The sequence below is a fragment of the Bos indicus x Bos taurus genome, chromosome 2, assembly GCF_003369695.1.
Source record: "Bos indicus x Bos taurus breed Angus x Brahman F1 hybrid chromosome 2, Bos_hybrid_MaternalHap_v2.0, whole genome shotgun sequence".
Lineage (NCBI taxonomy): Eukaryota > Metazoa > Chordata > Mammalia > Artiodactyla > Bovidae > Bos > Bos indicus x Bos taurus.
In genome coordinates this window covers 80,614,120-80,639,240 of record NC_040077.1, presented here as the reverse complement: position 1 = coordinate 80,639,240, position 25,121 = coordinate 80,614,120, and the positions used below count along the sequence as shown (strand labels likewise).

General features: G+C 35.2%; 1 protein-coding gene and 1 pseudogene across 1 annotated transcript in view; both read left to right on the top strand.

The window, feature by feature from the left end:
* Positions 1-25,121, top strand: part of TMEFF2 (transmembrane protein with EGF like and two follistatin like domains 2) — a 277,909-nt gene that overhangs the window by 135,513 nt on the left and 117,275 nt on the right. Inside the window, exon 5 of the mRNA XM_027563245.1 lies at positions 20,295-20,391. Within this exon, the coding sequence (XP_027419046.1) occupies positions 20,295-20,391 (97 nt within the window). The remainder of the gene's footprint in view (positions 1-20,294; positions 20,392-25,121) is intronic.
* On the top strand, positions 15,571-15,657 carry LOC113881565 (annotated as a pseudogene).

Below are 25,121 nucleotides of genomic sequence, written 5' to 3'. Positions count from 1 at the left end.
ACTTTCATGCATTGGAAAAGGAAACGGCAACCCACTCCAGTGTTCTTGCCTGGAGAATCCCAGGGACGGGGGAGCCTGGTGGGCTGCCATCTATGGGGTCACACAGAGTCGGACACGGCTGAAGTGACTTAGCAGCAGCAGCAGCAGAGCACTGCTATCCAATAGAATGTTCCATCCTGAGGAAAATGTTCTGTATTCTCCCTGTCCATACAGTAATCACTCGCCATGTGTTTCTTTGAATTTCTTGAAATGTCACTAGTGCAACTGAGAAACTGGATTTTTAAAAATGTATTTAGTTTTAACTAAGGTAAATTTATATAGCTGAAAGTAGCTACTGGCTACTATATTGGATCACACAGTTCTAAAGCATTTGATATCTAATTTTTAAAAGACATATTTTTTACAAAGTGTAAAATAGAGTTTTTAAAAAAATATTAACCAAAATATATAAAATAAATCTAGTTTCATCATCATATCGATGAATATTTAAAGATCACCCCACCTAAGTGGATTTCTATGTTGCAATAAAATTCCTCAAAGAAATTTAGAGATAAAATTCAGTACACTTCCAGATTTCTTGCAACCACCTTTTCTTCAGCATTTCAGGGTTTTGGGATTTATGATTTAACATGTTAAAACTAAATATAATCTCTTCTTGAGCAAGTTAAACATTCTCAGAACTAGTAGCAGAAACTAAAGACAGGTTGAGACTCAGGTTTACATATGCCACACCAAGTGACATTAACTTCTCTACCGGCTTATTAGAAAAAAGATTTGACGTCTGGAAGCAAAGACATTAGATTACTATAGGCTCCCCCTCTTTTCACCAGCCAACTATTTGATTTATTTGATGAGTGATCTCAGACGACCCTTTCAGGCACTGAACCATCAGAGAGTTATGTTGCTGGGTGATAAGAAACCTTCAGAGATACCTAAATCTTCTTTTAGCACTGGGAGTTTTATCTGTTCTGGAATAAAGAACCTTTTTATGTATGATGTTTCTATCTGGATAGTTATGGGAATATCCAGAAAAGATGCACAGCCTTAAATCAAATCCATATTGACAAGGACCTTGAAACTGCATGAAATTTATCACAAATATGTAAGCCAACACCTTATTTTTATATGATTTTTATATTTTGTGTCTCAAAGTTCAAAGGAGTAACTAAATGTATTATACATCGAAAAGTCCATTAATCTTTTGATTAGCATTTGTTTTCCTGTATCTTCCTTAGAGACAAATGAACAAATGAGGAATGTACTTAATTTGATCTCTGGAGTAATTATAGATATGGATATTTATCATTTAACAGAGACACTAAACAAACTAGTAGGTTTTTTAATGTATCTTGCTATGCACTGAGAATGCAATTGGCTTCTCAATTTTATTGAAGTTGTTGAACTGAATTTTATTTCTAATTTAATGTATCTACTGATCATATATTGAATCTTGGGTTTTTTAGTAGGAGTTAAGTCCAAGTAATTTGTCTTAAAAAAAAAAAAAAAAGTTGAAATCCTTCCCAGTTACACTAAAACTGATGTGAAACCTGCTTTCAAAAACATATACTATACAAGGGACACTCTTGGCTGTCCCATGCACAGTTCTCTCTCAATATGCAGCAGTTTTTCCCTCAGGAGACTTCATTGTTTATAGTATATTCACCTTGCCCTGTGACTCCACCAGATGTAGTTGGTGTATAATAGAAGCTGTCTTTAAAACGCATCCTCCCATTTGAAAATTCTTCACCCGAGTATTTTTTTCCATTCCTTTGCACTAGCCCATCTGTACACAAACAAATCACTGCCTCAGCCATCTGACCCTCTTGAGAGTAAAGCTAAGGTACATTTTTTTTTTTCCAAATCCCTTTTAGGCAAAGGAATGTAATTAACAACCTTTCTCTGTGACCTGCTTGTCAAGCTGTGTGGGAACAGAAGAGGAAGGAGACTGTTGTCATGAAAGACAGTCCATGTTTCCAAGGAATTTAACAACCCAGCAAAAGTCCTCTTCATTTTGATACCTGTATTTGTGCTGATGGAAAATAGTTCTGTATGGAGGTGATTTTTTCTCAAAAATGAATACGATGCAGTAAAGACAGGATTTGTCCTTACATACTACCTCCAAATTTAGGATTATTTTGAAAGAACTGGTGTTTAGTGCCTTGTTTCCCCACCCCCTTGTCCTCCATTTAAAAATTCTGTTGATCCTAGCGCTTGTACAGCTATGTAATTCCATAAGAACATGCTTGAGATACACAAAGAAAAAGCAATTGATTGTAGAGACAAAATTAGTGGCTACATATCAATATTTCAAAAAACTTTAAGTATTTCTTTTCATTAACATTTTCTTTGAATCACACTACGTTTTTCAAGGAAAGAACCTTCTATTCCTTTTATCTGATCTAAAAATACAAATATGCATGAAGAAATCTAAGCGCACTGGGGAAAATTGAAAATGACAGTACAGAATGTTGTGTGGGTATGAATTGGGGGGGCAGGAAGTAGAATGTGTTTTGAGATAGGAAAAAATACGTTCTTCCATTTAGGGATACCCTGAATCAGTTACAATCTGACCTTCACGTCAAGGGGCTTTAAGGCATTAAAAGCATGCATGTGAACATAGATTTTAAAATACCAATAATTACCAGAAAATTGTTCTGATATGCTCTGAGAAAGTAAAATTAAGTCTATTTAAGGATACAAGAACTTAGTATATTCTTACAGTTTTTGATAGTTATTATTAATTATATTAACTATAGTGTCTAGTGAAAGACTAAGATTAAATTCTTTTAAAGGTTTCAGTAATTTTCTCTTGTCTTCCTAGTGACAGAGTAACACTCCTTCAAACCATATCTACAGCAGCTCTACTTTCCCACATTAGGCCATACATTTCTGGCTTCATACTGTCATTTTCAGACTACCATCAATGCAGCCTTGCACTGTCATTCAATAAACTGCCTCTTAATCAAAATCAGGCTGTTTGCTGATACCATCTTTTCCCCATACTTCTGGTATAAGCTGCTGAACTCCCCATTACTGCCATTTTTTTTCTCAATGATTCTGCACCTGGTTTATTTTCATATATTCTATTCCAGGGTAGCCATCAGTAGTTGGGTACTTGAGAGTTACTGATGAGTTCCAGCAATAAACAGATTGTATCCATGCCTCTTAACCTCATTCCCTGACATATTCCAGTTATGGTAGGTTATGCAAGGTTGTAATAGTAACAAATATCTCCCAAACTTAGTGACTTCAAAGGATCCAGGTTCATTTCTCATTCTCACTCCATGTTCACTGTAGGTTGGCTGTGCGAGATGCTATTTGGGGGCAGCTGGCTCTGCCTACTGCAGTCATACAGGGACCTGGACACATGGAGCAGCTATTTTAAACATTGATTTTCTACCTGCACCAAATTTATCAGTAAACCTTGCCAGTTCTTTCTCAAAATTGTATGCCGCATCTGACCACTGTTTACTATCCTCATGTGATAGCCTCCTTTTTTGGCTCCCTTTCCTGTACAACTTAGGCACCCTTCAGTTGTAGGGAAGACCACTAACCAGCAATTAAATCCTCTAGTCTGAACCGACTCATGACACTTTCACTCAACAACTTATTAGCCAGAACTAGTTACATAGCCTGTTCAACCACAAGCCATCCAAGAAATGCAATCTTGCCCTGTGCCTGAGCATTTTAATGCCCAACATTAATAGCTACCAAAGATGTATCTGATATTTCTTCTCCAAACTGACCCCATGATTCCTCAGTCTCCTAACTTCAGTTTAGCCATCTGGAAATGTGGTCACACATTGTTATTACCTAGAACTACAACAATACAAAGATCTGGAATTCTGAAATGCCCCTCTCTGACCATTAATTTCTGTCATCTCTGAAGCACTGTGCTAAGAATGAATATCAAAGCAAATGAGACGCATGAGTTGACACTGAAGAATTCTCAGGACAGTGGAAGAATCAGGAAACCTCTATACAACCTCTATGATACAAGACCTTCTAAAAACATGTGGGACACAGACCAAAGGCCCAACACAGCCCAAGGATGAAGGAAGAGGGTGAAAGATGAGGACACCTTCCTGAATGGTGTGATGCTACAGCAGAATCTTCAAACTGGAATCAGAATTAGCCATAGACATGCCATTCTAGACAGTGGTAACAGCACATGTAATGCTCAGCAAAATGAAAAGTAGCTATCAACATAAGGAGCATGCTAGGGATGCTAGAGATGAAGGTGGAGAGATAGAGTGGGGGCAAATCATGAAGACTCGGAAAACAATGATAAAGACTATGGATTTTTATCCTGAAGGTATAGGGAACCTTTGAACTAAAGAAGACTTGTGTTTTTAAAGTGTCATTCAAGTTTGCTTATTGACCAATATTTCATAGTCATTTGATATACTTCATTGACTCAAATGAACAACAGCAATGCTTTACAAAAGTACGATTTTGATTTTGTTATTAATTCCATAAATTAAACCCACAATGTTATAAATAATACAAATGTTTTGATCTTTTAAAATGTTTCTTTCTTGGATTTATTACATTTATCAATATGTTTTTACTTATTCACAAAATTGACTCATACTTATATGCTTGAGAATTTTAGCATGTATGTCCTTCAGCACTATAATTTTTAAAATAAACATTAAGAAGAATAGGCTGTAGTCCCTATTAAACCTTAATTTTTATGTTTTAGCCTGACCAACAAATTTCCCAAAAACTTGACGAAACTTTTCCTCAAATTTCCAAGAACAAGGAAATTAATATAGTGCCAATTATCTTACAATTCAGGTGTAAGATGTTAAAAAATGAAAGGTCCATGAATCTTGATGAAACTATAAATAAAAGTGATTTGAGTTTAAAAACTCAGAGTTTAGGAAATTGGTCTCATTATGAGATTCCAAATAAAGCATTATTAATTTTTTAAAATTTATGTCCTTCCATTTATTTCTGGATATCCTTGGTGATCTAATGGTGATAAACATTTCTCTAAAATCTCATACAATTTTTAAAAATCTAGATGTCTTTTCCACAATTATTCATTCTTTCCATTTTACAGTTTTAGATTGAGTTCATGGTTCTGTAAGAAGTCATATTGATTAGATTGAAGTCAATTTCTAACCTATTCCAGCACTTCAGCTTTCTTAGGCCATTTTGTGGTTGGGTTTGGTTTTGTCTTTTCCTTTTTTCCATTTTGTAGAAGATGTTCATGTCTTCTTTCACACTTCAGGTTGGATCATTTTGACCTTTTTGTCCTTACTTTTGACTATACATTTTTCATTGCTTTCTTTTGCTTATGTTAATTCAAAATAAGGTAGGTGAAAGTGCTTTTTCAGTGCAACTGAGTGTTGTAGGGCCTTCCTGGCATGACTGTTAGTGGGGCTGATTCTGAGATGGAGCATCAAAAGAAAGGTCTTCAAGAGTGCTAGGGAACAGGCCATATGTTACAGATTTGAAACCAGAGCTAGAGAGATAGCTGTGGACTGGAAAAGGAAATCACAAGAGTCACTGAATTCCACCAACCAGAGCCAATAGGCAGAGGGCACTTGGAGAGATAAAGCAGGGGTCTCTCAATATAAAACAAGCAGGGTGGAAAAAGGAGTGTGGCTATATCCAACTCAAGATTGAAACTAAGCACCAACCCTGAATCCCAGTCCTGACACTCTTCCTGTTATTTTGGCTATTGTGAGTCCAAAAACTAGGGACTGGACCTTTAATAGCAAAAATAGGCTGGAAATGTTATAGACAATTCAGAAAAAATATTGCTATAAGTACCAATTCTATGAAATGCCTTGACCTCTTAAAATTGGCTTCATTATTACTGCTGCTCTTTTATTTCATTGGCCTATTTATATCAATAAGTTATATATTTAAACAAGCCTTGATCTTTATAAATTTTATTCTTAAATCTCATTTAGACTTAGAAATTAGACTTAGATGAATGTGTTTTTCAGGCTTTACAGTGAGAGCCAATGCCCATAACAGGCAGGTCGAAAAGTAAAATGTAAAGTTCTTATTTTTATTCTTATCTTCAACAATAAGAAAGAAATGATCATTTTAGTGCTTTCTTTGTTTCAAGATGAACAGAGCCCAGAGCTCCTTGAGCAATTTCTGAGACTATTTTTCTGAGACTTCTCATCCACTTCTTACCTGCTCCTCCCTCAATCCTTTTACCCTATCATTTGAGAAACCAAATGAGGATGTTTTGGTATAGAACTTTTTCTACAAGTCTCTCAATATTTTTATTCCTCTATTTTGTTATATTGTTTTATGATTCATATTTCCCTACTCCCTTACAGTATCACTGTAAGGCCACTCACAAGAGCCAAAAAATCATGTTTGTGATGCCCAGGCTTGAACTTCCTTCAAAGAACCTTCTTACTTGGAATAAAAAATGACTTTACTTCAACTTTAACACTTTTTTAGTATTGACACCTTAGGGTGGCAGAGCAACTTAGAGGGTACAAAGCATTTTCATACCTTCTCACTACCACCTGTGAGCTAAGCAGGGCAGGCATCTCATTTTATGAGCAAGAAATCTGGGGATCAAGAAGGAACCTGGGTAAACCAAATCCAGCTCTCAGAGCATTAGGCCTAAACTTTGTCTATCACATAACTGCCTTTAGATTACTTCATGTCATTTTCAACTTTAAATGGCATCTAAGATTTTCATTTTAATATAATGCATGGGAGATATATTTAAGAGAGGCAAGTTTGCAAGTTCAGAGATCAGGTAGTTAGAAGTTTAGGCAAGTATGATGAGGCTCTGAACTAGTACTATGGTGATGGAATGGGAAAACAGGAAAGAACCATGACAGGTTGTTACTAGATTGTAAAGTCCCTCTACTAAAACAAATATGAAGCAAATTAAAGTTGACTGTATTGACAATTTAGTCTTTATCTGATGATTCAAAGGAAACTTTCTATATCACAAAATGTCTTTATCAATACCAAAAGTCATGTACTAATGACATACAGAAGTGTACGTTAATAAAACTATATCTTTGTTCACCAGAGATTTACTATTTAGAAGAGTTAAACACAAATGAGTGTTAAAAAAAGATTTACAAAGACTTGGTCTTTCTTCATTCACATTTACTCCCCTATATTTCACATTTTGTCTCTTCCTGTCACATCCTCTCAACTGATGACCTTTCTTTTGAGTACAAATGCAATACAGGCAATAAATGGAATCAGAAGAGATCTATTTCATCCTCCTCTTTTCAGTGTCACCTCCTGCCTACATCTGTAGATAACTTCCATGAGCCAGAAGATGTATTTGTATTTCTAAGACCAAACATTACACCCATGTGTAAACCCATCCCTTCTCAAGGACATTGCTTCGTGCTTAGGCCCTTTCTCCTCTCCATAAATTTGTTCCTTTCTGTTCCATCATTATTCTCAGCCTGACAATGATGCTTCAACTTCCTCCTTTCATTAAAAAAAATCCCTTTCTTGACCCCAAGGCCTTTTCTAACTAATACCTCATTCTCTGTTTTCCTTATCAGCAAATCTGTGCAAAAAAGTGCCAAGTACATTTACTGTTTCCACTTACTAACTCTTAGTCTCGCCTGCTGCTGCTGCTGCTGCTAAGTCGCTTCAGTCGTGTCCGACTCTGTGTGACCCCACAGACGGCAGCCCATCAGGCTCCCCCATCCCTGAGCTTCTCCAGGCAAGAACACTGGAGTGGGTTGCCATTTCCTTCTCCAATGAATGAAAGTGAAAAGTGAAAGTGAAGTCCCTCAGTCATGTTGGACTCTTTGCGACCCCATGGACTGCAGCCCACCAGGCTCCTCTGTCCATGGGATTTTCCAGGCAAGAGTACTGGAGTGGGGTGCCATTGCCTTCTCCGTAGTCTCACCTAATGTCCTCTAATTGGAATTTGGTACCCTCTATGCTTTACAGTAGCTCATTCAGCACAAGTGAATGTTCATCACTTACCAATAAAATATAAATTTCTCACCTTTGAGGCATTTAATAAGGAAATTTTTAATTATTTGTATTAATTTACATAAAATGATACAAATTAATTATACTGAGTATAATAAAAGCATCTTTGGGTATAATTATCATATGATTTATGCAATAAGAGTTTCATGAAGCCTTGCATGGTGACTTGCTCTGATGAATTCTGCCATGCCTGATAACAAGCTTAATAAGCTTTCTTCATTCCTTGTTTCCTTCTTTCCATCCTTCCTTCTCTCATTCTCCTTTCTTTTCTTCATTCTCTTTCTTTATTTTCTAATCAACTGAGTATCTTTAGCTCTAATTGAGGGCTAAGTGAAATCAGTCAGATTTAAATGATTACAATAGAATTATGCCTCAACATAGTAACATTGTATTAATGTCTTAAATTATTTTCAGTTGTGCAGAAGATAAATTATATGTGATTTCTAAAGAATCCTTGTCAAGCTCTAGCAAACTAGCTTAATTATGAAAAATTAGATTTTCTGTAATGATCTCTTCTTTTGAGTGTTTAATATAAAATTACATTTGCTCAGTCATGAACTTGGTTCTTTTAAACCATTTTGTGTAACTGTAATTTCAACCTTCCTTTAGTTTTTTGGCATTTGAATCACTTATTAAAAATTATCAGTGGATTTGTACTTCTTTTAATTAAAAAGAAGCAAAGATAATGAATTTCCTTCCCCAAATCTGAATACATCTTACTGCATTATGGCCCTGATACCCACACAGAATTAATCTGCGCTAGTTTTGTAAATAGGAGACCAAAATGTTACTCCTCTTGTTTTAGTATTTCAATAATATGATAACTGTGTATTTATTATTCATATGACAATATCAACACATTATAATATGAATTTTAAAAAGTATTTCTTATTTTTCTTTAAAGACATTGAGGTTTCTAGGGAAATGTTAGAAAATGTAAAAGAGAACATGACTATGGCTCATAAACAACAGCTTAGAATTGTCTGAGCCTCTAGAAACTGTCAGCAGCTTCCATCATTTAAATTCAACTTACATGTGGGAGAGGCAAGTGAGAGGTAAAACTGCCATACAAAAAGCAAAACAGACAAAACTGTACAAATTAAAAAATGGAATGGAGGGTTTTGATTTGTTTCTATTGCTCTTAAAGAAAGAACATTTTTCCTTCATTGGAGGATAAACTCAAAAGTTCAGCTTTTTGGTGATAATGAGATAGAAATTTATGCAAGTAATTCAGAAAGAAAAATCACTGTTTACAATTTGATAAAGTAATTTTAGTTACAACAGATAACATTGAATGGTATCACTGACAAATCCTTTATCTATGTAAATAAAGTGGAAAAAATTACATGCCTACCAAGGCATGATAACTTTGTCATCTATTTAAAAAACAAAAACAAAGAGCACTGACTACTAGATTAATGTTGACTCTAAAATACAAAGAAAAAAATGCATTCTAAATTTTGAAAACTTCAGATTAAGATATATATAAAATGTGTGTAATTTTTAAAACTTTTTAATAATTTAAATGAGTATAGAACCAATATCTATGAACCATATTTAAGCTAAGAAATCTCACTCTTTCTATTGATGCATTATGATTGTTTCAGGGACCCCTTACTTTATTTCAGAATTGATGCACATGGAGGTTTCTATTTATGCATATTTATACTATGTTTTTTGTGGGTTTTTCCTTTTTTTTAGCTGAAGTACAATTGATTTACAATTTTCAGGTGTACAAAAAGTGACTCAGTTATATATATATATATATATATATATATATATACATATATATGTATATATATATGTTTTTCAGATTATTTCTGATCATGGGTTATATAAGATATTGAATATAGTTCCCTGTGCTACACAAGAGGTCCTTGTTGTTTATCTATTTTATATGTAGTAGTTTTTATATCTCTTAGTCCCAAATTTCTAATTTATCCCTCCCACCTTACCTCTTGGGTAATCATAAGTTTGTTTTCTATGTCTGTGAATCTATTTCTGTTTTCTCCATACCCTCTCCAGCATCTGTTACTTGTAGACTTTTTGATGATGGCCATTCTGACCAGTGTAAAGGTAAAGAAAACTCATTGTAGCTTTGATTTGCATTTCTCTAATAATTAGTGATATTGAGCATCTTTACATGTGCCTGTTGGCCATCTGTTTGTCACCTTTGGAGAAATTTCTATTTAGGTCTTCTGCTGATTTTCTGATTGGGTTGCGTGTTTTTGTTGTTGTTGTTATTGAACTGTGTAAGTTTCTGTATATTTTGGATATTAATTTCCACAATTTCTATCATTCTATAGATTGTCTTTTTGTTTTGTTTATGGCTCTCTTTACTGTGTTTATTAGGTTTAATGTGTATACCATGACTAATTTAAGTGGAACAAATTATATATTTGTCAAAGTGATGTACTAGAGTCAAATGGAGAAGAAAGTGGGAAGAGTGAATAGACTGGGATACGTAGTGGTATGGTAACATGCAAGGAAAATATAATAAAATAAATGTGCCTTAACTATTGCAGAATCTATGCAGGTATGGAAAAGAAATAGAAGTTCAAAGGGAGATTTAGAGATGACTAAAAGAGATATTACTTTGCCAACAAAGGTCCGTCTAGTCAAGGCTATGGGTTTTCCCAGTGGTCATGTATGGATGTGAGAGTTGAACTGTGAAGAAAGCTGAGAGCCGAAGAATTGATGCTTTTGAACTGTGGTGTTGGAGAAGACTCTTGAGAGTCCCTTGGACTGCAAGGAGATCCAGCCACTCCATCCTAAAGGAGACCAGTCCTGGGTGTTCATTGGAAGGACTGATGCTGAGGCTGAAACTCCAATACTTTGGCCACCTCATGCAAAGAGTTGACTCATTGGAAAAGACCCTGATGCTGGGAAGGATTGGGGGCAGGAGGAGAAGGGGACGACAGAGGCTGAGATGGCTGGATGGCATCACCGACTCAATGCACATGAGTTTGGGTAAACTCTGGGAGTTGGTGATGGACAGGGAGGCCTGGCATGCTGTGATTCATGGGGTCGCAAAGAGTCAGACATGACTGAGCAACTGAAAAAAAAAAAAAAAATGACTGAGCAACTGAACTGAACTGAAAAGCAGATCAAAATTGTACAGTAATGCTCCCAAAATCTGAGGTGTGGAAAATGATATGAAAAATGTTGCCTTAGAGTTTATTGATAACATTAATTCAGGTCATATTAGCAATCTTTCACTAGGTAAAGCTATGGTTACAAATGACCTCACAACCTCAGAGGCTTATAACATCAGTGAGTGGCATAATTCTTGCTCCCATAGCTATGGTCAGTCCTGGTCCTGCTCTGTTTATCTTCTCATTCAGGGACTGGTTGAAGAAGCAGCTCCTATTCTGGAATATGTCTTTTTTATGCAAAGGGGACAAGCAACAAAGTAGAAATTCATATGTTGGCTTTCATATAGATTCTCACTTCCACCGACATTTCAACAACAAAAGCAAGTCATAAGCCTGTGAGTGATGTCATGGAACTTCAAATCATATGGCCATGGAGAGGAATGTATAGTCCTTTTATAGGGAAAATAATTCAATCTACAATAAGTGTCATATGCCTATAATGTCTTCCATGGGGAATGTAAGACTATAGACAAGTCTTCAAAAGTGAAGATGTGAATCAGAAGTCAAATAATCATTTAACGATGACAGGCAGGAGTCTCCATTAGCACTGACATTTCTGGCTTTTTGCCTATGAAATTAGAGTAGGATGGATGTTTAAAGTAAAACTAATTTTTAAAAGGAACATGAGTTGCTGTAGCACAGGTAGAAGTATGATATATGATAATAAGAATGCAAAAGATAAATTATGATAAGCATATAATTATAAAGTTGAAAATATGTTCATGAAGTAATAGATTACAATTTAAAGTTGGGTATTGCAATCATTAAAGCAGACACCAATACAATAACCAAAAAATATAACAAACTAATTATTAGAAGAGGTAAGATGAAATAAATACCATAAAATATTTGCTTCACCAGAAAAAAAAAGACAGAAAAGGGAACAGAGGAATACAAAAAGATTGAAGATTGGCTAAATATGAATCACACATCACATTGGTAGACTTAAAACCAAACATTTCAGTAATTACAATAAAGGGACTAAATACCCTAAGTAAATGCAGATGTATTCAGACTATATAGAAAAGCAAGATCCAACTGTATGTTGTTTACAGGGAACACACTTTAAACATAAATGAATGAACAGATTAAAAGTAAAAAGAAACAATAAGTGAAAGAAAGCTGGTGTGTTTCTCTGAATATCAGAACAAAGTAGACTTCAAGATGAATAGAGTAACCAGAGAGTAAAAGAGGGCATTTCATAATGCTAAACAGTCACTCATAAAAGAAGACGTAGACTACTAAATGTTTATACACCCAATATCAGAGCTCCCAAATATAAGATGAAACAAAATAACAAAAGAGAAATGGAAACAATTTTACTGTCACCAGTAGAGATTTTAACACACCTTTCTCAGTAATAGAACAATTAAGCAAAAAAATCAAAAGAGTTATGGATGATTTGGACCATCAACTTAAGCTAATTAATATTTATAGAAAATCACTCCCCATAAGAGGTTACAAATCCTAAGATGCACATGGAATAGTCAAAAAGACAGATCATATTCTGGGCCATAAAACAAGTTTCAATAAAATTCAAAGGATTTAAATTAAACAATATTTTCTCTAATCATGATGGATAGATCACTCTGGATGGATTTTTTTAGTATATATATAACATCTTGAACACCAGACATAGACTTGTCAAACTCCAGAGAGATTTATTTCAAAGCCTGGACAATCAGGCTGAGCTCTTTTCAATACTTCAGACTTTTCAGCACTTCAAAACAATTTATTCTTGTAGCTCACACAAATCTACTTTTTATTTCAACTCTCATCCAGGTTGATCATTTGATTGAATTTTGCATTGAGGGGATGGGGGTTGGGTAAAAAGGTCTAAAAGTCTTCCTACCTAATTCTAAAATCCTTTGAATTTAATGAAACCCTGTATTATGCTTGTTATTTTTCATTTAATTTTAAAACCTGGAGTGACTCTTTTCTACATTTCTCTGTGTCCTTAAGACCACACAGCTCTTTTGTATATTTTAAATGATTCTCATTTAAGTGAATTTTGGATATTTAAGTTAAAGATAAATAAAAATAATATACCTTTGAAAACTCACAAATATTTGGAGGTTAAAAAATGCACTACTAAATAATCCCTGGGTCTAAGAAGAAATCTCAAAGGATATTACAATTTATATTTTTCACAAAAAAAGTCTTTAGAAGAAAATGTACAGATGTAAATACCTGTATTAGAAAATAAGAATGGTATAAAATCAAGCACTTCTTCCATTTTAAGAAAGTAGAAAATAAACTCTAGGTTTATAGCATAAAGAAAATAATAGAAATGAAAAGGAAGCAATAAAACAGACTAGAGTGGGTCTTATCCCTTCTCCAGCGGATCTTCCCAACCCAGGAATTGAACCAGGGTTTCCTGTATTGCACACAGATTCTTTACCAAGTGAGCTATGTGTGTGTGTGTGTGTGTGTGTGTGTGTGTCAGTCACTCAGTTGTGTCTGACTCTTTGCGACTCCATGGACTGTAGCCTGTCAGGTTCCTCCATCCATGGAATTCTCCAGGCAAGAACACTGGAGTTGCCATTTCCTTTTCCAGAGCCATGAGGGAAGCCTGAAAATTTAAATAGCCTTGTATAAACAATGAAATAATAATCTTCCACAAACTCTTTCATAAAATAGAGGAAGTGGAAATACTTCCTGACTTATATCATGAGGCCATTTTAACCCTAATACTAAAACAAAACAAGAACAATACAAGAAAAGAAAATTACAATCTGCATGTCTTATGAGCCACAGACACAAAAATGCTTACCAAAATACAAGCAAAAGTAATCCAGCAGTATATGCAAAAAGGTTATATACCATGATCAAGTTTGACTTAGCTTCAAAATGCAAGGTTGTTTTAACCTATGGAAATCAATCAATATATTTCAACACATTGACAGATCAAGAGAGAAAAATCATGTCCGCATGGGAATAACAAAGAATCTTAATCTCTGCTTCATATCATGCACAAAATCCAATTTTAGATAGATCACAAACTTAAACATAAAGTAAAATTTAAAAATCAATACACATAGAGAATAGAATAAAGCACAGAAGAATATCATATGAGTTTAGAGTAGAAGACTTTTTAGAAATAACACAAAAAAGACAAATCATAAAAATAAAAAATAATTTCATCAAAATAAAATGTCTGCACATCCACACACACAAAAAATACATTCAAGAAAATAGACTGGGAAAATATGTCTCAAAACATTGTATCTGACTAAAATTTGTACTCAAAATATATTAAAAATTTCTGCAACTCAAGAATTAAACAAAAAAATGTTGAATCAAACACCAAGTTGGGAGATTTAAAATCAAACACATTAATAATTACAGTAAGTAAACGGACTAAATACCCTGATTAAATGTAGAAATATTCAGACTAGATTAAAAAAAAAGTGAGATCTGGATTTCTCTGGTGGTCCAGTGGTTGAGAATTCTCCTGCCAAAGCAGGGAACATGGGTTTGATTCCTGGTCTAGGAAGACTCCACTTGCTCTGGGGCACCTGAGCCCATGCACCACAACTACAACCCGAACTGTAGGGCCCATGAGCCAGAACTACTGAAGCCTGAGCACCCTAGAGCCTGTGTTCTGCAACAAGAGAAGCCACTGCAATGAGAAGCCTCTGCACTGCACTTAGAGGAACGTCCACTCGCCACAACTAGAGAACGTCCACGCTCAGCAAGGAAGACCCAGCACAGTCAAAATTAACAATAAATAAAATTTTTAGACAGTGAGATTCTACTTTATGTTGTTTACAGGAAACACACTTTAGACATAAGCTAACAGGTTGAAAGTAAAAAAAAAAAAAATGATAGAAACAATAAGCAAACGAAAGCTGGTGTGGCTATCTGAATATCAGAATCCCACTGTGAGGTATTCGTCTGAGAGAAGTAACTCATGTACACAAAATGTCTTTTACAAGAATATTTATAACAGCTTTATTCATAAATAGTTATTGTTTCCAGCCAGTAACTGAAAACAACCAGATGTCCTTGGACAAGAAAATGGAAAAATAAACTGTGGTATATTCACTCAACTGAATACTAAGTAACAGAAATAAACTACTGATATGGGCAACTACCTGAATTCATCTTAAAACTATGATGTTTTAACTGGTAGAAACTGAACACAATAATTACATAGTGTATGATTCCTTTGATGTGATATTCCAGAATAGTTCATCTGTGGTGACAGATCAGGTTACTGATTGGCTTATATAGAAAGACAGAACAGTGGTAGAGAAATGGCTGAAAAGGCGGAAAAATCAAACTTTCTGGAATGATTGAGTTGGTCCTTGGCATGTGTTCCTCAATATTGATTGAAAGACATGAGCATTTCACTGAATGTAAAATTTATTGAAATTTTGAATCAAATAAATGACATTGAATAACTGTGTTTGAACATTAATATTTCATATTTTCAGAAATAGTATAACATAGTGTGCTCACTTCAGCAGCACATATACTAAAATTGGAATGATAAAAAGATTAGCATTACCCCTGTGCATGTGAAAAATTCCATATTTTTTAGAAGAGTGGGATGGGGAGAGAGGTTCAAGAGGGAGGAGACATATGTATACATATGGCTGATTCAAGTTGATGGATGGCAGAAACCAATACGATATTGTCATTATCCTCCAATTAAAAATAAAATTTTAAAAAGCTTGAAATTCTGATTTAAAGAATCAAAAAAAAAGAAATAATATAAGTTAGGAATATTATAAGAGGCACAGAGGCATTATAGTGAGTTCATAAGAGAAATGGACTAATAGGCAGGCACATCCACTGTGAGAAGCTGAGTGGGGCCAGAACAGGGTCATGATAAAGGAATTTTGGTAACAATTTCCAGATGAAACCACGAGGGCAGGGAGAATTTAGGAGAGAGGTAATTTGATCATCTCTTATAATGTTCCAATCCAGAATACTCTTATAGGAATTAATTAAATCAGTTATAACTATAGCATAGCATAGTGAAGTCACTCAGTTATGTCCAACTCTGCAACCCCATGGACTGTAGCCTACCAGGCTCCTCCATCCATGGGATTTTCCAGGCAAGAGTACTGGAATGGGTTGCCATTTCCTTCTCCAGGGGATCTTCCCAACCCAGGGACTGAACCCACATCTCCCGCATTGTAGGCAGACACTTTACTGTCTGAGCCACCAGGGTAGGGTAGCATATATAAAATATATTTAAAAACCATAAAATGGCCTTCCCTGGTGGTTCAGTTGGCAAAGAATTCGCCTGCAATGCAGGAGTTTGCCTGCAGCAATCAGGAACAGGAGACCAGGGTTCAATCCCTGGGTCAGGAAGATCTCCTGGAGGAGGAAATGGCAACCCACTCCAGTATTCTTGTCTGGAAAATCCCATGGACAGAGGAGCATAGTGGGCTACAGTCCATGGGGGTTGCAAAGAGTTGGACACAATTTAGCAACTAAACCACACAGTTATATAAAATATGCTTTCAGGAGCTCCACCTCCCTTACTCCTCAAATTTCCCTCAATCATGGGCTGAAAACTAACCTTTTGTAAACTGTGTGCTGTGTTTATTCACTTCAGCTGTATCTGACTCTTTGTGACCCCATGGACCACAGCCTGCCAGTCTCCTCTCTCCATGGGATTCTCTAGGCAAGAATACTGGAGTGGGTTGCCATGCCCTCCTCCAGTGTTTTATAGAATAAAGGGAAATAATTGTTTTACTTTACAACTCAAAATAAAAGGTTTAAAATACAAATGTATGTTTAAAATAAGACTTTAGTATAAATGGATCTCATTCCTGCATAATCAGCAAATGAATGCAAATAATTAAGCACCAATTCTTCCTATTTTTTATACTTTGAAAAGAACAGGAAAAAGAAACAGTACAGTTCAACACATGATTTCCAAGGATCTAGCATGTGCTAATTCAATACTTTTCAAGCTTTTGTGACTGTGACCTTTAGAAAGAAATGAAATTTACGTTGCATCTCTGGTTGGATATCATATGTATAACGAAAATAGTGTTATAAAATAAATACTATACTTGCTAAATAAGATGCGGTCTGTGTTTTCTGTCCCCATACCTTCTGCTTCATGTTTACAAAAATGTTTGCAAAAATGCTGATAGTGACCCACTAACTCTATTTCCCTACCCACTAATACATTGTGAATTGTGGTTGGAAAAATACTATCCTTGCTACGCAAAATGTGGTCTGTGGACCAGCAGCAGCAGTTTCTGGGAGCCTGTAAGAAATTTAGAACCTCAGGATACACCTCATATTTACTGAATCAGAATCTTTATTTTAACAAAACCTCCAGGTGCTTCCTGTGCACTTTAAAGTGACAGAAGTCCTGAGCCAGACATTCACTGCAAGAGGAGGATGCTTGAGACAGAGGAAGTCTTCTCAGTATTGTTTAGGCAGAGATGCTTAGGAGCAAGTTGTTAAGAGTATGTATGTGTGTGTGTGTGTGTATGTATATATATTTATATATATTTCCAAGCCTCAGGCCTACAAATTCAGTACCTCTGAGGATATCTCAATGCATTTATCTAAAAAACAATACATAGTCTATGGCCATAGCACCCTGAGTGCTTCTGTAGTGGCTTAGTGGTGAAGAACCGGCCTGCCATGCAGGAGACTTGAGTTCAGTCTCTGGGTCAGAAAGATCCACTGGAGAAGGAAATGGCAAACCACTCCAGTATTCTTGCCTGAGAAATCCCTTAGACAGAGGAGCCTAGAGCCCTTACAGTCTAAGGGATGGCAAAGAGTTTGACATGATAGAGCAACCTAAGATAAGATAGCAGCTCCTCTGAAAAAACAATGTGTAAATTAACAAATCAAATCTACCAGAGGTTCTGAGCCCAACCCTATTTAAGAATCATTGGTCTATAGTGTTAAATGAAAGCTGGGTGCTGATTTGTTTATTACAAAGGTGCAAATCTGTGCTTCAGAAAGCATGGAAATATTTTACTTTATTTTTCATTGTGATTGCTTCACATTTTATTCCCAGAATATTTGTTGAGAGAGATTTTACTACTGCTGCTTCTGGGCTTACTTCTCCATGTGGGAGAATTTCCAAACATCTCAAGTCTACCAGTAACTGCCCTTTTATAGAAATATAATGTGACTTCCAATAGAAATATTATTATTAGTTCCGCTGAGTTAGCACGATTCATCACCTGGATTACTTTCAGTAGATCCCTAACCAAGGATCCCTGCTGTGAAAGAAGATGGGGCTGCGCATAAGTGGCTATAACTGTTCATTAAGGACCTTCCCATGTGTTAGTATGTTTCCTGAGTGATGGGAAGTTTTAGTCTAGAAGCTGCTAATCTTGCTAACACTAAAAGGCTCTCTCCCATTAGCAGTTTCTGTGTTGCATTAATAATAAGAAAGTAATAAAGAGATGGGCCTCAGCTGTTCAGGCTCCCCTGAGGTGAGGCCCCAGCTTCCTTCTTATCCCCATAGTCCACTCTAATGGTCTCGCCTCTATTAATGTAATAGAGTGGATAATAAGTGCTGTCTATTTTAGCAGAGTCTAGAATTCCTCTTTCTTTCTGGGGAGGAACACCATTTTTTTAGACTTCAATTTAAAAACTATAACATCAGTACTCTTGCTATTGAAGTTGATCTGTTTAATTCATAACTTTTTTAAAGTGCAGTGTAAATCAAGTACAGGGGAAAAATGTTGCGTTGGAAAAAATAAATCTATCTTTCCTGGAAAAACTGTAAAACACAACTCTAAATGATGGTTTTGTTTTGTTGTTGTTGTTATTCTGGTAAGTCAAATCATTTATTTGCAGAGCAGTAAATTGGAAAATAAGGAATAAAGAGCTTTGCTTTTATAACTATCAATAACTCTCATGTTAATAGACAAAGAATAAATTATGAAAATATCATATTAAATAAGTAAGGTTGAATATGTTAGGTTCAGGGTGCACTTTAATAAATGATGTCTTTGTTAAAAATGTTACCTTACTAGGGTTCATAATGCTAGAAGCCAATGCCATACTTAATTGTTTATATTCTTTTTCTATTGAAAATGCATAACCTTTTGCAAAAATGCACTTTTTAAGGATCTTTGGATTTAAACATGTTTTTAAGTATATAATCTTTCCATGGAATAATATTATCTATGCAGTTGTTAAGTTGTTGCAGTTTTTCATCTATAAGCAAAGCTATTTTTGCTGTCAACTACATATTTTTTAATTCACAAATAGTAATCTTCATCTAAAAGGGTTGCTCAAATTTTTATTTCTTGAACTCAAATACTAAATTTTTAAAATTGATTTACACTATTGTTTCCTAATTTTGAAAGCTTAATTTTATAAGTAGATTGTATACAGCATATTTTTACACTTGTAATTTATGGTCTAAGCCAATATGAATAACTATCATCAATGACAAGTATATATTTTTAAATAAAATATACGTTCATAGCCCTTATAGAAGAAATCACTATGATGGGCTCTGTGCAACATTTATGTAAGATTCAATAAAGTAGTGTAAAAACCAATTAAAATGTGTTTTCTAAAATTTATAATTAATATATTTTTCCTTATAAGTACTTTTTACATCTTGAGGGGGCTAAAAGACATATCTAAAAAGTCAAAGCTGCCCACCTAAATTTTATAAATTATATATTAAAGGCTTTTAATGAAAAAAGTTTATAATTTAGGACTGAGAAAATTTTAAGTGTTTCTTATAGACTTTTCCTCTTATAGATTTTTCCTCTAGGCCAGTAACAATTTTGTTGTTGTTCAGTCACTCAGTCAAGTCCAACTCTTTGCGACCCCATGTACTACAGCACGCCAGGCTTCCTTGTCCTTCACCATCTCCCGGGGCTTACACAACATCATGTCCATTGAGTCAGTGATACCATCCAATTTAAATTATTTTTAGTTAATTCTTTCATATGATTTATTAAGCAACCAATTTTAATAAATCCAATAAACTCTATTGTTTTTTTATTTTTCTGGTAAAAAGAATTGTTCACTACATTTCAGTAACTAGCATATCATTGTTTTCTTCAAATTTAGGGAAGAAGAGAGTCGAATATGACAATCTTAATGGAGCTCCAATTGCAAAAATGTCCATTGGAAAAGTAGCAGCTTTCATATAAAATAGTCTTGGAGTTGATATTATGCTCACTTATCTGAATTCTTTTCATTCCGTTTTTTCTATCCTAGTCCATGAAGGCTCAGGAGAAACCAGTCAAAAGGAGACATCCACCTGTGATATTTGCCAGTTTGGTGCAGAATGTGATGAAGATGCTGAGGATGTCTGGTAATGTGCTGTTTTATTCTTTTAAACAAAATAATGGTAAATAATTTATTTTTGCTGTATCAATTATTTCCTAAAAGAAGACATTTTCAGCATTTTTTAAAATCCAGTTCTCAACTAGGAAAGATGAGGGCTACAATAACAGGAAAGAATTTCTGCAGCTGAACCAAGAGTTGGGTCAGCCAAACAGCTGTCTAGGGAATTACTTGATAAGATACAGTAAGATATCACTGAGACTCCCAAATACTGTCAATGTTAAGAGATGGAGAGAAAAAGTGTATTTACCAGAACACCTCTCAAGAAGCATGGTCAAGAAACAATGGATAATTGCTAATCTGCTCCAAGATGGTGTATCTGGGTAACCGCAGAGATTTTATTTAAAGGTATATATATGCGCACCCATAGCTGAATTAGGGAGCTGTTAGAGCAAGGAATGGTTTCTGAGCCACTGTCTAGGATCAACTACTCCCTTCACCCAGGTGTTACTCAGCTTCTCCTTTAAAGATACACTGAACAGACTTTGAATATTCATTATTTTAAATGGGTCTGCCTTCTAGGGCATCCACTCTCATACTGGAGTAGGTTACCATTTCCTTCTCCAGGGGCCACGTGTATTGGCCCTACCCAGATCTCATACCCACAGTGAACAACCCAAAGGTTTTTGTGTGGCATAATAGTAGAAAGAGGCAATCTTTCTTTCTATCTCTCTCTCTTAATATACAACTTTTATACACATACCTTTCAGGAAAGCAAACAGGAGCCCTTTCATTTTTGTGTGTGTGTTTGCCTAGAGCAGTTAACAATCATTTTGATCAAAGTAGGTAAGGGAGTAAATCTTAAATATTCTCACCACACATAAAAAATAACTGGTAATTATGTGAGGTGATGGAAGTGTTAGCTAACACTCTAGTGGTGATCACATTGCAATATACACATTGTACACCTTAACATTTACAATGTTGTATACCAATTGTACCTCGGTAGAGTTGGGGGAAAAAGCACAATCATTTTGATGAAACATTTTGTGGGTGGAGGGAATTTAGCTAAGAAACAGGAAAAATTAAGGCAAGACAATTTTGACAAAAATGAAACAGTCTGTACCTGAAACAATTTAGAGTATTTTTAATGTAGATTAAACTGAGGATTCCAACTGAGCAAACTGAGATTCTTAAGGTAAATTAACAAAGTACTTACAAGTAGGCACTGCTATTACCCAGCCAGGTGAAACAGTCACCCGTTAATATAAGCTGGCATCAGTAGGATTTTCATGTCTGTCAGACATTTCTAGCCAGTGGTCAGCTAGGAGCCAAGTCAGGGAGTCTATGCACTAGTTTGACCATCCTGAGGTAAACAAACATATGTGTTCTTAATAATTTCCTGGACATCTTAATGACTGATGAATTTTTGGTTCCCAAACCTGGCTGATCATCAGGATTACTTATGGAATTTTTGGAACACATCTTTAGTTCCATGTCAAAATTAATGAATCAGAATTTCAGAGAAGTGGGACTTAAAACTTCGCTTATTAAAACTCCCCAGATGGTTGTATAAATATTGCTCTAAGATAAATGACTGACTCAGAGAATTATTCTCCTTCTAAATGCTTTGAGTCAGACAGGACTGAGTGACTGAACTGAACTGACTGACATACTTTAAAGCTCTGTGCAGTTTTAGTCATTATATATTAAGACACATTGATAGGAAATGTATCTTTAAAATATCTTGGTTATTAATGTTTGTTGATGACTATATCTATAGTTTAACTTTATTTTTAATGCTATTAAATATCTTGCCATCAGCTATTCTACTTTTAACAAATTCACATGGATCCCTAATTTTTTCTTAAGAATTTCCCATTCCCCATTCTTGTCTAATGATCACTTTTAAGTGACATATTTTCACTTTACAACTGCAAAGATCTAAGAAATGATATAATAATAGCAGATTAAAATGACTGATTATTTACTATGGGCTTGACCTATATGTATGCATTCTTTATTTCTCAGTTATATAATAACCCTAGGAGTAGATTCTATTATGATCACTTTACAAAGAGGAAATTGAGTTTTAAAGTGTTTAAGTGGCAGGTCAAGATAAACATATGAGGTGAAAGTAACTCGAGGATGTTAGCATAACAATTCAACCAAAGATGCAATTAAAATATTTCTCCCCTGTCATGTCTGGAATAATGTGATGGACAGATTGCAGGCAGCTTAGATCCAATGACTCAAGACCTGCAGGGTTAGAGCTGGGGACAAGAGAGAAGCCTGCAGCAGGCAGTGGGAAAATGTCCAGGCAAGCAGTGTCACTCTGGTGTTCTAGCAAAAGCTCAGATCTGTGGTATGTGGGTAGACAGAACAAGGAGATTAGAGCAAGTTAAGTGGCATCAGAAAGATTCAACAGCCATGGCTACTGGAATTAGGAAAAGAAATTCAGTTACAAAGGGAACAGGAAGAAGGGCACAGCAGAACCTCAATCATCAAGGAATTGGAAAATGAACCAAGGACAGATACTGGATACCCACCTACTGGAACTAGTGTACAGAGCCAAGTCTTGGCTACAAAGGGCTGGGACAAGCCCTTGGATCTCAGAAATAAGTTACAGGGTCAGAATGAAGCCAGCAGCAAGGCTGCTGGTGGATGAATCAGTTAGCTTTTGGCTAGGACATCTTGTACGCCCCCAGCCTAGAGACAAGATTAGTTCCAAAATGCAGAATAAAGCTGAACCTCCAGATGGGGCTAAGTGGCCATAGCTGTGAAGATTAGAGGGATGCAAGGGGCAGGGAGCCAAGAAGATCATTATACTTCCCCGGCAAGAATGAAAAGTTGTTCGCATTTAAATAAAATGTACTAAAAATGTCCAATGTAAGCAAGAACGAATGGTGCTGAAATGAGAAGCATATTGATTTTCATTTACATAAATATCTTTGTATGTTAACATATTGTATTTAGTTATGGCCATGAAGGGCAGATTGGAAACAGCTGAAGGACACAAGAAGAAACCAATAAATGAAATTAAATAGGCATATAAAGTAAGATAGGAAGCAATAGGGGAGTGATCTGATTCTAGTACTAGTCAACTGGATCAGGGGAGCTTGATGTGCTATTGATTTTGGATGAAACCACAGTCAGGTCCTCTCACAAACATAAAACACTGTGTATGCTGTGTGGAAACAAAGATGACAAGTCAGTGTTTAGCTTTGTCTTTTCCTTTGACATCAACTAAACTACAGTTTTATGCATAAAGTTTCCTCAACTCTACATTACAAAGTAATAACAAGATGTGAATAAATACTACTGAGAAATAATATTATTGTAACTGCAATACTGAAACAAACGTGAAATACTAATTCCTGATTTTTCTTTAACCCTAAATTAAGAAATTAATATTTACATTTTACTACAAGGACTAAATCTAGCTATTCAATGATGTTCAGATATTTTCTAGATGAAGGTAAATCTTTGTTAGAATTAAAAAGCCAATATGCAATCAGCTGATCTTGTTTTCATAGTTAGATGAGTTTTTGAGTTAAGAAGCAAGTTACATTGGACATGGGGAAGAAAATTTTAAAAAATAAATGGGGGAAGGGAAAGGAGAGTAGAGGAATAGGATAAAAAAATAACAAAGAATGACATTGATAAATCATAGTACTATTAATATAACATGTTAATGCCTTTATTTTGGAAAAAACAGATGATTTATAAGCTTATACAACCTCTCCCTTATGTTCTATGGTGTCCTTTCAAGGTTTTCTTCTTGTTTTCTTTTTCTTATGGAAAACATCAAGGCTATATAAAATGGTCAGTTTTTCTCAAGAGAAAAGAAAGAACATTGCTACAAAAGATTCTTCAGTTATAGATATTTACCTATATATAAGAAACAGTTATGCTTTCAAAAGAGAGTTAAAAGTCCACATGGTGAGTGATCCACACCACAGCTAAATCTACTCTCACACTGAGGCATCCCTTTACTTAGAATAGACTTCAAAAATAATGGAACACCTGTGCAAAGGGATGTGCATGCCTATTTATGGGTAAAGGGTTAAGAGGCAAAGAAAAGAAGGGCTTAGAAGATTGTTTCTCTTTATATACAGGCTGAAAAAGAGTAAAAAATAATACATTTATACATCAAAGAGACTCTCAAATACATTCTGCCAAGTATAATTTATAAAAAAAAAAGAAGGGCTTCCAAGTCAGACATAATAAAACTGACTCATTGTAAAGCAATAAAGCCCCATCTGATAGCACTGGGAATACTAACTTAGGATTTCAACAAATATTTCTGATACTTGCTTGGTTTTAGAAATAGTTTTATATTCCCTTAATTATCTTACCTGATAAATTATTTCAGTAAGTCCAAAGCAGGTCAGCAGCAACTCTTTGCACTGGAAAGTAGTCCTAAGAAGTAATTAGCCTAGAACTTTCTGTTGGTCCTGTCAGTCAGAAGTAGTTCAGAGCCCTGGGGTTGATTCCTGATTTAATATAAGAAAAAAGCAAGTTGATAGCTGGGTCTGATCATAGGAATAGCTGAGGATGCAATTGGCTGCATGCCTAACATTTCCAAGGTATTAGACTAGATCAAGCAAGGGAGCACAGGTGTAAGAACACATGGAGCTGGATGACAAATGACATAAAGGGGCAACCTAAATTATTATGTATATTTACTTCATGCATGTGCTTTATGGCTCCTGTACTGGTCTTAACATTGCTCTTGTATTATTCTCAACACACAGC